This window comes from Cannabis sativa, chromosome X (assembly GCF_029168945.1).
Source record: "Cannabis sativa cultivar Pink pepper isolate KNU-18-1 chromosome X, ASM2916894v1, whole genome shotgun sequence".
In the NCBI taxonomy this organism is placed as follows: domain Eukaryota; kingdom Viridiplantae; phylum Streptophyta; class Magnoliopsida; order Rosales; family Cannabaceae; genus Cannabis; species Cannabis sativa.
The window spans coordinates 13178069-13192441 of NC_083610.1; the positions used below are offsets into that span (position 1 = coordinate 13178069).

General features: G+C 35.6%; 4 protein-coding genes and 2 non-coding genes across 7 annotated transcripts; 3 read left to right on the forward strand and 3 right to left on the reverse strand.

The window, feature by feature from the left end:
- Positions 1 to 460, reverse strand: LOC115716035 (uncharacterized). Its single transcript, XM_030644725.2, has 2 exons — positions 277 to 460; positions 1 to 176 (listed from the first exon to the last, which is right to left on the reverse strand). Exons 1-2 carry the CDS (start codon positions 458 to 460, stop codon positions 1 to 3), a joined length of 360 nt encoding a protein of 119 aa, XP_030500585.2.
- A 2498-nt stretch (positions 461 to 2958) lies between these two features.
- On the forward strand, positions 2959 to 3659 carry LOC133031680 (uncharacterized). The gene is made up of 3 exons (XM_061105208.1): positions 2959 to 3157; positions 3236 to 3310; positions 3386 to 3659. Exons 1-3 carry the CDS (start codon positions 3014 to 3016, stop codon positions 3545 to 3547), a joined length of 381 nt encoding a protein of 126 aa, XP_060961191.1. The 5' UTR covers positions 2959 to 3013; the 3' UTR covers positions 3548 to 3659.
- A 338-nt stretch (positions 3660 to 3997) lies between these two features.
- Positions 3998 to 4070, forward strand: TRNAF-GAA (transfer RNA phenylalanine (anticodon GAA)). Its single transcript has one exon. It is a non-coding gene; the product is annotated as a tRNA-Phe (tRNA).
- Positions 4071 to 4550: 480 nt separating this feature from the next.
- Positions 4551 to 4623, forward strand: TRNAF-GAA (transfer RNA phenylalanine (anticodon GAA)). Its single transcript has one exon. It is a non-coding gene; the product is annotated as a tRNA-Phe (tRNA).
- Positions 4624 to 5108: 485 nt separating this feature from the next.
- LOC133032605 (uncharacterized) lies at positions 5109 to 6996 on the reverse strand. 2 transcript variants are annotated; one of them, XM_061106617.1, is made up of 2 exons: positions 6839 to 6996; positions 5109 to 5606 (listed from the first exon to the last, which is right to left on the reverse strand). In XM_061106617.1, exon 2 carries the CDS (start codon positions 5594 to 5596, stop codon positions 5381 to 5383), a length of 216 nt encoding a protein of 71 aa, XP_060962600.1. In that variant the 5' UTR covers positions 5597 to 5606; positions 6839 to 6996; the 3' UTR covers positions 5109 to 5380. The 2 variants fall into 2 exon arrangements, with proteins under 2 accessions (XP_060962600.1, XP_060962601.1); XM_061106618.1 differs by having other exon boundaries at positions 5109 to 5614; positions 6839 to 6981.
- Positions 6997 to 9193: 2197 nt separating this feature from the next.
- Positions 9194 to 14018, reverse strand: LOC133032039 (uncharacterized). The gene is made up of 4 exons (XM_061105857.1): positions 13268 to 14018; positions 12612 to 13117; positions 10613 to 12441; positions 9194 to 10547 (listed from the first exon to the last, which is right to left on the reverse strand). Exons 1-4 carry the CDS (start codon positions 14016 to 14018, stop codon positions 9194 to 9196), a joined length of 4440 nt encoding a protein of 1479 aa, XP_060961840.1.
- Positions 14019 to 14373: the final 355 nt, after the last annotated feature.

Below are 14373 nucleotides of genomic sequence, written 5' to 3' on the forward strand. Positions count from 1 at the left end.
TTAAGACAATAATGCCCCTCCAATAGGAGCATCAATAATAGTCCTAGTTGGACCATTCAACCCATTTGTAGAAAAATGAAACTTGCATCCAGCTCTCATAGCCATGTTGTGGGCAGCGACGTAATAAGTCTTTGAATCACTCTCATACTTCATAAAGTTGCTCCGAATCAAGCTGTCTAAATTGCCCAATCTCACTCTTCAACTGTGCAGACTTTGATGGAGGAAAGAATTTCACCATGAGCTCTCTGGCCATTTCATCTCATGTAGTAATAGAACCTGGCTGCAGAGATTGCAACCAACTTCGTGCTCTATCCCTTAAAGAGATAAGAAAGAGTCGTAGTCTTATGGCATCATCAGTAACACCATTCATCTTCACAGTAGCACATACCTCCAAAAATATGGCTAGATAGATATTGGGATCTTCAGTAGCCAAGCCACCAAACTGATTCTGTTGCACCATATTGATTAAGTAGGCTTCAACTCAAAATTATTAGCAGCGATGACTGGATTAGCAATACCAGTCAGATTTTCATTCACCGTAGGTAAGCAATAATCACGAACAACCCGTGGTTGTGCATCAGCTGCAGCAGGTGCTGGTTGGTTGTTATTAGGGGCATTGTTGTTATTGGTTGCCATGGTGAAATTTAGTTTTTTTTTTTTTTGCTTTTAACTGCTTCAAAGTTCTTTTAAACTTAGAATTCAGCGGTGTGAGTGGTGTAGCACTTCGATTTCTTCGCATAAACTGAACCACAAAGCAACAAACAAAATAAGAAACAAAATAAAATCTAATTTAAAGTAAAAACTTTTAGTAATAATATTACCAATAATTTAAGAATTTTTAATCCCCAGCAACAGCGCCAAAAAATTATTTTTACTGTAAGTGTACAGTGTTGTTATAGCAAAGTTTTAATACTAAAAAGGTTATCGAACCCACAGGGATTGATTATTAAATTTTACTAATTATTATACTTTTTAATTTTATATTTTAATTAGACAACACAAAGTAAATTATAATTAAGAAACAAATAATAAGATAAATAGAAAAATGAATAGACAAACAACATTTTTATAATTAGAAAGTAAAAACCTGATTGATTTTCCTATTTCAAACTTGGAATCTAAATTTACTGATTATCTCAATTTATCCTATAATTTGTAGTTTCAAGAATCCTAATGTAACCTATTAACCTCTCTCGAGCGATGATAGATTTAACTAAAATTAACAAACACAATATCTCTATTCAATGTTAATCTTATAAGCACTCATAAAGCAATATGATTCTCTTTAAATGAAACTCATAGAATTAGTGGAATCTCTAAATCTCACACTTTTCCTATGTCATGCAATTTTAAGTCCAATTTTAGATTACCTTTCTCAAGTGTAAACTTAAAATCTCTATACTAATTAATGGTAATCAAGCATTAACAAGATAATAGTTAGCACAAAATTGCATAAAGAAATAACAAGAACAAATATGAGAATAATCTAAAAAATTAAATTCATAATCTAAAATAGTTCCATCAACACTCTAGAATGAGTGTTTAGTTCATAAATACAAACATAATAACCACAATAATCATGTTCATAATTAAATAACTAAGCAAAGAATAAAGAAGAAGAAGAAGAAAACTCTAATGATGATAGTTAATTGATGATGATTGCTTGAAGTCTCTTCTATCTTGCTCTTCAATGTGTTTTCTAATCTCAAAATTACTTGTTTCTCTCTCTCTAGTCCTCCTCAATACGATTTACATGCTTCTTTATATAAGCCAATAGAGATAGATCAATCGTCTTAGAATTAAGATTTTTTTTTTTTAAAAAAAATGATAAGTGCTGCGCTATAGCGCCTAAGAGAAAAAAAAATCCCGAAATACTCATGTGCTGAAATTATTTTTTTTTCCGTAAAAAATATTTTTTTCCAGCCGTGCGCTATAGCGCTTACCCCCCGCTCTATAGGCACAACACCAAATTTTTCTGCTTCGACATTGCTCAGTTAATCATGCTTAACTTTTGTGTCCGAACTTCAAATGAGATAATTTAACATGTTTTGGAAAGCTGGGAACGAGCTCTATCATTTTGGGTTTCATAAGCTCTTCGAGAAAATGATGAAATCATTGTCAAAAATGGGCTTAAAGATCTCAGACCATCACAAAATGCCTTTTCAGCACAAACCTACACACTTGGAGAAAATACATCAAATCTATACAAAAATAAATACTAATCCATCTAATAATGACTAATAATGAGTAATAAATACTCATCACATCCTCAATTTTTTCCACCTTGGTCAATTATCGTTGGAGCTGAATTGCCTGGGTTGAGAATGAAAATTGTGGAGATGGAGATGGGTGTGGTTCGGCCTAGGTAACGAAGAAGGAGAAGCTTCACACAGACTGGTTGTTCAATTCGTATTTTTAAAAATAAAAAGTTTTGATTTTGATTTTTATTTAATTTTCTTTGCTAAGGTAAAAATGTAAAATGATACCCTAAAATGCCTATTATTAAAAAAAATCTATTTTTTTAACAATACTTTATAAATAATTATAAAAAAAAAATTAATTAGAATGATTAGAATTTGAATATTTATTAATAAATACATATATATTATTATTACCACTATCATCAAAATTACAAGAGTTTTTAACATGTTGGTTGTGGTTTTAATTTACTCTATTTGTGTTTACGTTGTGCCTTTAAGTTTGTGTGTGTCGTGTTTAAGTTTATATTTTTTTGTACCGTGCTGTGTTTACGGTGTCATGTTCAAATTATATTTTTTTATGCCAACTCGTGCCAATTTCTTATCATGACAAAAAAACTTAATACGCGTGACATGCCAAAATTCTCGATTTAGCAATGGACACAAAAAAAATTAGGTTAAAGAAATTGAATCTGAAGAAGTCAGGCCTTTAATTTTATTTTAAAATTTAAAAGGGAAGAATAAAAACAAATAAAATGCAAGATAAAGTCTGAGGAAGAAAAAAACAAAACGAATTGATTTGAAGGTGAAAGAAAATGAGTGGAAATGGAAGAGAGGAAAAATTTGTGTACCGGATCAGCATAGCAGAAGAATGGGAAGAGTTGCAGAGAAATGGCTCTACTTTCGGCGGAGACCTTGATAAATCTTCTCGGTTCATTCACCTTAGCGATCATAACCAGGTAAACCCTCTTCTCTTCTCTTCTCTTCTCTTCTCTCACTAATTATTATTAATCTAATCCTGTAATCTTCAAATTCAGGTACAGTCCACTCTGCAAAATTTCTTCCTCAACACCAACCATGAGCTGTACCTCCTCCAAATCGATGCCAACAAGGTCTATAATCTAACATCACTATCATCTTTTGTTTGGTTGATTTGATTTTTGAATTGGGAATGTGAAATGTTGCAGCTTGGGGATGGATTGGTATATGAGAAAGCGGATGAGTCGAATAGTTTCCCTCATTTTTATGGACCATCTGGAAGTTTCATACCTCTTCCTTTAGATGCTGTTACAAGAGCTGAGAAGCTCTCCTTTGTCGATAGCCGATTCAGCTGTCCTTTGCTCGACTAACTCACTTCACTTCATCATTTTTATTGCCTTCTTCTTCTTCTATCTCATCTATGTAATAATATGTGATGATATGGTCACTTTCGTGCATTAAAATTATCCTTATTTAGTTTGATATCATGTTACCCTACTACTCATTCTGTTAAATAAGACAATTTGATGGGATTGATTAATAATGACCGGTGTCAAATGAGGTGGCAAGTCCCTTAGCTACTGTGTGAGCTACTACATTTTAACTTTCTAGGCAAAAACTCAGCATCAAAATGACTAAACATAGAAATTAAAAACAGAATTTCATGGTATTTTGCAGCAACAAGCCAAACAGAACTGATAATTCAGCTTCTAATGCAGTAGTGTTTCTTAACATAGGAAAACATTCTGTCACCAAAAAAAGAAAAGCCCAAAACATACAACACAGTATATTTACTATTATTACTAATAAGAAATTATAAAGCGGGGATAGCTCAGTTGGGAGAGCGTCAGACTGAAGATCTGAAGGTCGCGTGTTCGATCCACGCTCACCGCATTCTTTTACTCTCTTTCTTCTTTATGCAATTTTTATGATCTTAGCCAATAATACATTGGTGAAATTTAGCGCAGGCTCCGGTTCCCAACTTCTCGTCTATGATTTGGAACTGGGAAAGATGGTAAACTCTTTCGACGTATTCCATGGCATTCGCGTTCACGGAATTTCTTCTAGCAACATTCATTCCTCTAAAATTGCCATCTTTGGTGTAAAGAGAGTCAAGATATATAGCTTTAGGCCTGGACTTACGCTACTCCAATCTTTGCCCAAGTTTTGTAGTTGGGTTTTGGATGTTTGCTTTTTGAAGGTCAAAACAAGTTCATCTATTTTTCTGTTGCACATTCTCCAATTGACATTGAAAACTTATTTCCCTTTTCTTCGATCGATCTAAAGCAGGGTCATTGGAGTTCATCTCAGGAAACGGGAAGCAAATTCCCATCTTCTAGTATCATAAAGGGTTATTGGAGTTGCTAACATCAAGCGGGGATAGCTCAGTTGGGAGAGCGTCAGACTGAAGATCTGAAGGTCGCGTGTTCGATCCACGCTCACCGCATTCTCTTTTTATTTATTATTATTATTTTTTGATAAATAATACAAACAGGAGTATTATGCTCTGATTTTGGCACATTTCTTTGATTTAGGTGCCCACCCAATTGCTCAATGTTAAATATAATATTTTATACACATGTTCGTAAATAATAATACATTTTCATCAACAATCAAAGTTTTATATTTGTAATGATGATTACTCCAACATATAATGGTAAGTATGACTGTATGAAACCAAATCTCAAACCAAAGTATGATTGGCAAAACAACATACTCCACTAGCACAGGCCTTGAGCTTCACAATAATGACTCGATATAATATAAGCTTTTAACGAGTATAAGCTCGGCCTGCAATTAACCTGGACTTCCATACTGGTTACATTATGAAAATTGATCAAATTTCTATTCTTTTATTTAATCATAAGAAAACAAAAGAGATAGTTCCAAACTAGGCGTATTAAATTATTAATATGACAGAGCAAACTACAATTCCAAAGTGCCTGTTTACATTGACACCGCTTTTATTGTGCAAACAGTTTTATTATATCAAGAAATTGGCTCTATTAAGCATTTCTCTCAATGCTCACAACAGAAAAAGGTAAAGTTTAATGAAAATGGAAAAATACAACTCTAAAACAAAGTAAACTGGCTGCTAACATCACTTCGCCACAATACAAATAAAAGTGCAAACAATTCATTCATGTCAGGAAATGAAACTTAGTTCTTCATTGAACATTGTTCGAGAGCATTTCTCTCACTACTCACATAAATTTCCTGTATGGTCTACCGTTATCTTCATCTTGCATATGAAATTCTTTGACAATACCCTTGTAGACGAAGATTGGGATGGCTATGCCGAACAATCCAATAAGGGCAAAGTTGCGGCGTGTCCAACGGAAGTTGTGCTCAAGATTCTCTCTTGCAGAACCCCACTCCTCTATGAACTTGTTCTTGTTCGCTTCCATTCCTCCCCCCATTTGGGCAGTCCTGTGTTGCTATCAAGCATCTTTAATACTTAAGAAGAAATGTTCTAAAAGCATTAAATCATTATTCATTTTGCCTTTTTTCTTTTTTTTTTTTTTTAAAAAAAAAAAAAAAAAAATGCTACCGTTTATACAAACTAACATTCAATTCATAATATAGTGTACCAAATACACATATTATCAAACACACAATTAACAACCTCTAAAGCAAGAAAAGTAAGAAATCAAACTGTTTCAATATTTGACATTAAATTTAAATTTCTGCAAAGAGTAACTTATAATAATAAACATGCTGCTTGTTCCATAAGAATGAGAGCAACATAATTAAGTGAATCGAAAGACTCGTGGTATGAACAAAGAGGTAAAGAATGATGCTCCACAAGGTCATGGAATGTGAGACTCCCACAATAGAGAAGCTTCTCCAGCAAAGCAACATCGTTTATATTTAATTTGAAAACCTAAGGAGGTATGTAAATGCTCCTCCAACAAAGCAAGCATTGGTTTCTATTTCCTCGGAAACATCTCATCACCATAAAAACGAGCACACACCAATCAAGTAAAACAATAAATTAATAAATTTTCAGCTCAATTAAGCAGACATCTGTTCAACATAAGTTTTTCCTACTATCTCTATCTTTGTGACTTGGAATTTGAAGAAACATTAAAATCCACTTTTGTATTCTTCATCGAGGTTCTATAGAGTGTGCTTTCAATACAACTTAGGGAGGCAATGGGGGTTCAGAACTACTAGCAAACCCAAAAGTACTGGTCACTTAGATTGAAGGGTGTTCACAATCTGGTGTCTTACTATCTATCCTCCATTGAACCATTAAAAAAACGATGTAGAAATTCAATCCTTAGAGCATCACACAACAGAAATATACAAACTTACATATCTATATATATGTATGTATCTATATAGGTTGTTCTCCTAACAGCTCACAAGTCACGACACAAAATTCATACTTAATTCTCAGAAAACACACACACAGACACATGTATTGTACAGGTCCCGTTTCAATCCTGGAGTAGAGTAATGTTCCGTATTATCAATCAATCTAATATTAATTATTTCTACATTACTTCAATACTATTATAAATTACTCTGCATAATTAAACGGACCACTAAAAAAGATGGACTTCATCCAAAACCCATATATATATACAGAGAGAGAGCAGTTCGTTCAACACAGAATAGAAGTCAACAATTTCACATAATCTGGTCGAAGAAAGTACCTTTAGCCGAATCTGCAAGGAAAAGTTTGGCGACGCGTAGCCGCTGCCAATTTCTGAGTGAACAATTGAGGAAGATTGAAGCGGAGGCAGAGAGGGATTGAGTCGGAGAGGTTCAGGTGAGTTGAAGAGAATCAGAAGAAAAGAAGGCAGAGATGGAAGCTACATGGACTCAACAAGTAATGGGCTGATCAAATTGGGCTTGGTCACACGCTGAAGAAAATGTCAAAAATCTAACTAAAAAACATGTATATTTTAAGGAAAACATACATAAATACTGGATTTTGGCCAAATTTTTATAAAAATACAGCCACATGGCAAAAATAATTTTTATACTGTCTTGAGACTTTTTTTTTCTTTTATATTGTAAACACTGAAAATAAAATAATGAGGTCTCCATTTTCCACACTCACAGACAGAAACACCACAACAATACCGGAACAGCCAGAAAATAACCATTAAATCTGGCAAGATGAAGCAGAAACATTAAAACCATTAATACTTGGGCTGTCATGGTTTTTTTAAGGGAAACTTACAAAAATACTGGAATTCGGGTTAACTTTTACAAAAATACTGTCACACGAAAATCTTTTCAAAAATACTGTGTTTTTATAAAACACCAGTAAAACACAAAGCAGAACAACTCAAAACAACAGTAGAACACCAATAAAACACCAGTAGAACACCAGTGAAAACTTAACACAGTATACTGCAGTATGAAACTTATAAAAAAACACAGTAAAAATGTAAAAAATACCGCCTGACAGTATTTTTGTAAAAAAATAGCAAAAGTTAGTATAACATGTAAATTTCCCTTTTTTTGATGTTGTTTTTTTGGGTTGTTCCACTGTTATTTCATATGTTTAACAAATGTTGGTTTCAAATTACACAGGTTAAACCAACCACTGAATATTTGTTTGAGGTAACCAGAATGAAAAAATCATAGACAGTAATAGTCTTACCTCCCATTGAAATCATAAATCTGGAAGCCTAAAAAAAAAAGAGGATGGAAGCTGGCTGGTAAAAGAAACAACATATCAAATGCAACAAATGTGGGGAGCTAGAACACAACAAGAGAACATACAAGAGAAGACATCAAAAAAAAAAAAAAAGAAGCAGAACAATTTAAAAACAATTGTGGAACAACGGAGGAAAACTTAACATAAATTGGAGCATATGATACTGAAGAAAATAACTTACATACAAATTTCATTATTTTCCTATTACTATTAAAAATAGAGCAGTACAATAATATTTGGAAAAATGTAATAAAGAAATAAAAGAAAATAGCAGTAAAACAACCTTAAAACAATAACAAAATAAATCAGTAGTAGAAAAGGGTAAGTTAAAGAAATAGGGTAAGTTAAAGAAATAGGGTGGACTTGGAAGTACGATAGAGATGGAGTCAACTCTTTGAGACCAAAGAGACTAGAGAATATGAACTTAGTGGGAGTTTTGAAAGATTTCTACCAGAAGCTCTCCATCTCTCTCACACACACGACACAACCATACTCTTATCAGTCCCAATTCTTCTTCTTCTTCTTCTTCTTCTTCTTCACATACTCTTTTTTTTTTGGTTACCTACTACAAAAGGTGAGGGTTAGCTTTTATTTGGATAATGTTGTAGACTTAGAAAATAAAATGAAGAAGAAGATGAACATGAGAGAAAGAGCTCAAAAACATTGAAAAATAAATAATGTGTGTTTAGTGATTTTTTCAAGAGGAATATTTTTATAAATATATATATATACATATAAACATATATATTATCTTGGGAAGGAAGACATCACGTAATGGGTTGCTAAAATTTAAAAAAAAAAAATTAAAAAATACATAATAATGTGTATGAGAGGTCAACATCAACTTTAATTATCATGTAAAAAAAAAACTGCCACAATTTTCATGGGGGAGGAGAAGATCATGTGATGGGCTCTTGCCCAAATTTAAAAAAAAAAAAGTGAAAAAAATAAATAATAATGTGTATGAGAGGTCAACATCAACTTTAATCAACATTTAAAAAGAATAATAATAAAATTAAAAAAAAATAAAATAATGGTGATAAAATAGTATAAAATAGTAATGTACATAATTTTATACTGTACACAGTATACAACATATAAAAATATAGTAAAAAAGTAAATTCTGCCGTACAGTAGTATAAAAGAAATAAATTAAAAAAAATATTGTGATGTAATTTGTCCTATTTAAAGTAGAATTTACGGAATTCTAAAACTTTGTTTGATAAATATAGCATTTTAAAGTTTGTGTACTTTATATAACAACTAGGTAATATAACTGCTCTTTGCACAATTATTATAATTTTTTTTTGAAAATGAAATATCAACTTCATTAAAATGATTAGCATTCAGAATACAAGAGGGAGATTAACTCATCCCAAGCATTATACTCAAAAATGCTACGACCAGAGAGAAAACGAGAGTGCCTTGCAACAACATGGGCAAATCGATTTGCTGATCGTCTAATAAAACAAATTCTAACATTATTGAGAGAAGAAAGTAAAATTTGACAGTCATGAATAATCAAACCAAAAATAGAATTCAAAGAGTGATTACTACGAATGCCTTGCACAGTGAGCATGCTGTCTGTCTCAATCTCAACATCAGACCAATTGTTGCTCTTAATCCAACTCAGAGCTTCTTTGACTCCCATAGCTTCAACAACTTCCGCATCATAGACACCGCCAGAGTACCATGTTTTAGCCTCAATGAGTCCGCCAGAACTATCTCGAGCAACAATCCCAAACCCATATGAATTATCCTGTGGAAAGAGAGCCGCATCTACATTTATCTTGATTTTGTTTGGTTCAGGTTTAGTCCAACGCTCAGCTCCATCTCCTCTATTCTCAAAGAATAGCGAAGATAGGGAAATGTTATCTTGAGCGTTACGCCAATGATCAACAGTTGTTTGTGCAGATGCAATAACTTCAACTTGTGAGGATGTTTTATTCTTCCATACAACAAGGTTACAGGCATTCCAAATTGCCCAACAGAGCATAGCTGCCCGTGAGACAATATCCTCATCAAGAGCCATAAGAACTTTCTCAAACCAACCACCAAAAGAATAGGGATGGTTCGTGTCATAAGTGATACCAAGGGTATGCCAACATGACATATCAAAAGGACATGTGAGGAGAGCATGAACAATTGACTCTGCTTGGTTTGTACACACAGGACAGAGCCCAGAAATATTCACATGTTTTGTTACTAGCTGAAGGCAAGTGGGAAGACAATCAGTAATTGCACGCCATAACAAATTCTTTACCTTGGGAGGAATCTTCAAGTGCCACATTTTGCACCAAAACCCAGAGTTATCAGCGCCAGTGAGCTGGGGTTTATTCTTCTGCAGCAAAAAATAGGCAGTTTTAACAAAGAACAACCCAGATTGATCTCCTGACCAAGACCAGAAGTCAGTATCAGAATTTGGAGATAACAGAAGACCAAGAATTAGGCTGGCATCTCGGTTGTTAAACAGGTCCTCAACAACCTCAGAATCCCAGGTACGAGTCCCCAATGAGAAGAGAGAACTCACAGTGTTATGTAAGAGGGCTGGATGAGTTGAAGTTACAAGTCTGTTCCTAGTGTCAGGTAGCCAAGGGGTAGAGAGAATCCTGGTAGTTTCACCATTTCCAATAATACGCACAGCCCCGAGACGAACCACACTTTGAGCAGCCCAAACACTTCGCCATACAAAGCTGGGATTATTTCCCAATTCAGCAGAGAGATAATCACTGGTAGGAAAATACTTAGCTCTGAATACTTGTCCCACCAAAGAGTCAGGTTTACACAAAAGTCTCCAACCTTGTTTAGCAAGCATTGCAATATTAAAGTCATGAAGGATTCGGAAACCCATACCACTTCCAGCTTAGGCTTTGCCATTCTTTCCCAGGACATCCAAGTAATGCCACGACCCTTGCTTGATGTAGTTTTCCACCAAAAGCTTGCCATAATCTTCTCTATATCCTCACAAATGCCTAAAGGGATTAAGAAGACGCTCATGGCATGAGTAGGAAGGGACTGAATCACAGTTTTGAGAAGTATTTCCTTGCCGGCTCGAGATAAAAATTTGCCATCCCAGCTATTGATCCGAGCCAAAACCTTATTCTTTAAGAAACCAAGAATAGAGTTTTTGTTTCGGCCAATGATGTTAGGCAAGCCAAGATAAAGACTGCCTTCTGACGCTTCAATCATTCTAAGCACAGAACAAATACCAGATCGGGACTGAGCAGTAGTGTTAGGACTAAAAAAGACAGATGATTTGGAAAAATTTACTTGTTGTCCAGAAGCTTGTTGGAAAGTTTGAAGAAGAGTATTAACACTCAAAGCAGCTTCCGGAGTGGCCTGACAAAACAAATAGCTGTCATCTGCAAAGAGCATATGAGTTATGGAAGGAGCACCACGAGCCACCTTACATCCTTGAATGACCTGATTTGCTTCAAACTTATTAATGAGTGCCGTGAGACCCTCAGCACACATGATGAAAAGATAAGTGGAGAGTGGGTCACCTTGCCGAATACCGCGAGAAGGAATAATGGGGCCAATGACATGCCCACCATGGATGACATTATAACTGACTGACGTAATGCAAGCCATAACAAGATCAATCCATTTCGAATGAAACCCCATATGAGACATGACAGCATGAAGATAGTTCCATTCAACACGGTCGTACGCTTTACTCATATCAAGTTTTAGAGCCATAAACCCCTTCTTACCCTTTGTCTTCCGTTTCAAGTAGTGCATAACTTCAAAAGAAATCATCACATTACCAGATATAAGTCTACCAGGAATGAAAGCACTCTGATTCACAAAAATAATCTGATCAATAATACTTCTCATGCGGTTTGCAAGAACTTTTGAGAGCACTTTATAAAGCACATTACACAGGGCGATCGGCCGCATATCACTCATAGAAATAAAATTCTTTTTCTTCGGGATCAAGACAAGATTTGTGACATTCAGACCACTAGAGATCATACCAGTAGCAAAGAAATCAGTAACCATGTTGACAATATCCGGACCAACAACATCCCAATGTTTTTGGTAGAAACCAGGTCCCATGCCATCTGGACCAGGTGCTTTATCCGGATGCATTTGGAAGAGGGCATGCCGAACTTCATCAGTGGAAATAGGCTGCAGTAGTAAATTATTTTGATCTTCATCAATGCTACACCTTATGTCATTAGCAACAACATTATGGAAGGTACCATTAGCAGTAAATAAATCATCAAAATAATTAGAAATAACATCACTAAGACCAGTGTCCCAACTTGACCAATCTCCATTTGGTTTTTGCAACTGATAAATTTGATTACTTCGTTTACGAGAACTAGCAGTGGCATGAAAATACTTACTATTCTTATCACCCGCATTTAACCAGTATTGCTTTGACCTTTGCTTCCAGTAAAATTCCTGCTGAGCAAGAATCTCAAAATAGTTATTTTTCTCTGTTGCATATTCCTGATAGCAATTGTCAAGACCAGAGTGTTTCAAATCAGCCATTTTATCTTTACATTTAGCAATGCATTTCTTAAAATTACCAGTGAGACCTTTTCCCCAGCTTTCCAGTTGAGAGCTACATAGTTTAATCTTCTCAAGGAGAGAAAGATGACTATTATTATCCCAACAAGATTTAACTATATGTGCACACATAGGTTCACGACAACATGAGTTTTCAAAATGAAAGAAATAAATATTGTTGCGGTGAGAACAATAGGGGTGTGATCTGAAGAGGAAATTGAGAGATTTGACAATGTTACCTCATGAAAAACATCAAGCCACGATTGGGAGACCAAGGCTCTGTCCAATATTATCTCCACCAAATGACCAGAATCACGGCCTCTTTCCCAAGTGTAGGGATAACCACGGAGCTCAAGATCGTGTAAGGAGCATTCATGGAGTTCCGACTGAAAACCGGCAATAAGAGCAGTCGGGTAAGCACGGCCTCCTCTCTTTTCAGATTGGTTAACTATATTATTGATGTCACCGATTATACACCATGGGAGGGGAGATTTAGAGAGAAGGGTACGGAGAAGAGTCCACGTCCGAGCTCGAAGGGTGCGGTTAGGCTTACCGTAGAACCCAGTGAGGCGCCAAGTTATCGTTCCAAGGACTGAAATTTCAAAATCGACATGGTTCTGTGAATAACCAATCAACCGGGCTTCCTCAGACACTTTCCAAAAAAAAGCTAGCCCACCAGATCTTCCTATTGGGTCAACAGCAAAGCATGATTCGAAGCCCAATTTGGATTTTACTCGGCCCACCACTTCTTGAGAACAAAAGAGTTTCAGACAAAAATAAAAATTTGGGTTTCTTTTGACAACAAATGTCAGCAAGGAATTGTTGGGCCCGTGGGTTCCCAAGCCCACGGCAATTCCAACTCAAAGTATTCATGATGATTAGTGGGCCTGGACACCAGCACCCATCTTTGATTCGTTTTTTGAAATGCCTTCAGCATTTGTGGTATTTATCAAAGAGACAAATCCACTTGAGTCCACCGGCCCACTATCTTTATTAATAAGCCCATTTGATAAAGTGTCAAGCCTCTTTCTCTTTCCTTCGGATATAACAATATCCAAATCAGAGGAAAACCTCATTTCATTTTCCTTTAATATCACAGCTGTCCCTTCATTCACGGAGCTACTGGGATTCGAATCCCTTGAATTATGGTGCTTCGCTGGTTCAGGCACGAATTGAGCAGGGGCATTAATGTTGATAGCTTCATCTTCGGGTTCTTCAGTTTCAACTAGAGTGGTCGTCTTCCCCGATCGTAGCCAAGATGAGGCGGTAAGGAAGTTTTGCCTTTTACTAGCAGCCTTCATGAACAAGCCATAAGGCTTAACAATACGATCCTCTGGTGTGTCGTATAGCCTCGGACAGAATTTCTCGGAGTGTCCTAGCACTCCACAGATGAAACAGAAGGTAGGGACTTTCTCATATTTAAAGTTGGCATAGAAGTAAGAATCGTTTCCCCTACGGCGAAATTTCACTCTCCGTTTTAATGGAAGAGAGACATTAATCCGCACCCTAACTCTGAAGTATTCCCTCCAAACGCATGTGAAGTTATTCGGGTCAGATTCTAAATACTCACCTATGAATCGACCTGCCTCTAGTACTGCCTTCTTTGTTCGAAAACTAGATTGGAGATCATGTATTTGCACCCACATATCAAGGGTATTTAGCAGGACATTTTTAGGATTGGCCCCTGGTTTGAGCCGTTCAATGAGCAATTGTTTCCGATCGTAAGTCCATGGGCTGCCATTGATTACTCTTTGAATATCAAATTCATGGTAAAATTGAAAAAGAAATCGATTTTGTTCTAGGATCTTCACATACACTCCTTTTCCGGGCTTCTAAAGATCTGCCATGATGTTTTGAAAAATAAGAAAATCAGATATCTTTCCAGTCAATAGTCTCCCAATCAGGCACCAGCGGTCATCTAAATTGGGTTCCCTTTCATCAGCATCTTCCTCTTCGAAAATGACTTCTGTAGCTTCTTTGTAATACCCTGGAATTAAGGAA

Excerpts from the sequence above, each read along its gene's own strand:
- LOC115716035 (XM_030644725.2), bottom strand. The coding sequence starts at position 460 with ATGGTGCAACAGAATCAGTTTGGTGGCTTGGCTACTGAAGATCCCAAT. Across the intron at positions 177-276 it reads GTTGCAATCTCTGCAGCCAG|ACAGCTTGATTCGGAGCAAC; the intron begins GTTCTATTACTA and ends TGGGCAATTTAG.
- LOC133031680 (XM_061105208.1), top strand. The coding sequence starts at position 3,014 with ATGAGTGGAAATGGAAGAGAGGAAAAATTTGTGTACCGGATCAGCATA. Across the intron at positions 3,158-3,235 it reads ACCTTAGCGATCATAACCAG|GTACAGTCCACTCTGCAAAA; the intron begins GTAAACCCTCTT and ends CTTCAAATTCAG. Across the intron at positions 3,311-3,385 it reads TCCAAATCGATGCCAACAAG|CTTGGGGATGGATTGGTATA; the intron begins GTCTATAATCTA and ends GAAATGTTGCAG.
- LOC133032605 (XM_061106617.1), bottom strand. The coding sequence starts at position 5,596 with ATGGGGGGAGGAATGGAAGCGAACAAGAACAAGTTCATAGAGGAGTGG.
- LOC133032039 (XM_061105857.1), bottom strand. The coding sequence starts at position 14,018 with ATGTGGGTGCAAATACATGATCTCCAATCTAGTTTTCGAACAAAGAAG. Across the intron at positions 13,118-13,267 it reads CGAATCAAAGATGGGTGCTG|TGGTGGGCCGAGTAAAATCC; the intron begins GTGTCCAGGCCC and ends GTTCTCAAGAAG. Across the intron at positions 10,548-10,612 it reads CTGACTCTTTGGTGGGACAA|CTTTGTATGGCGAAGTGTTT; the intron begins GTATTCAGAGCT and ends AAATAATCCCAG.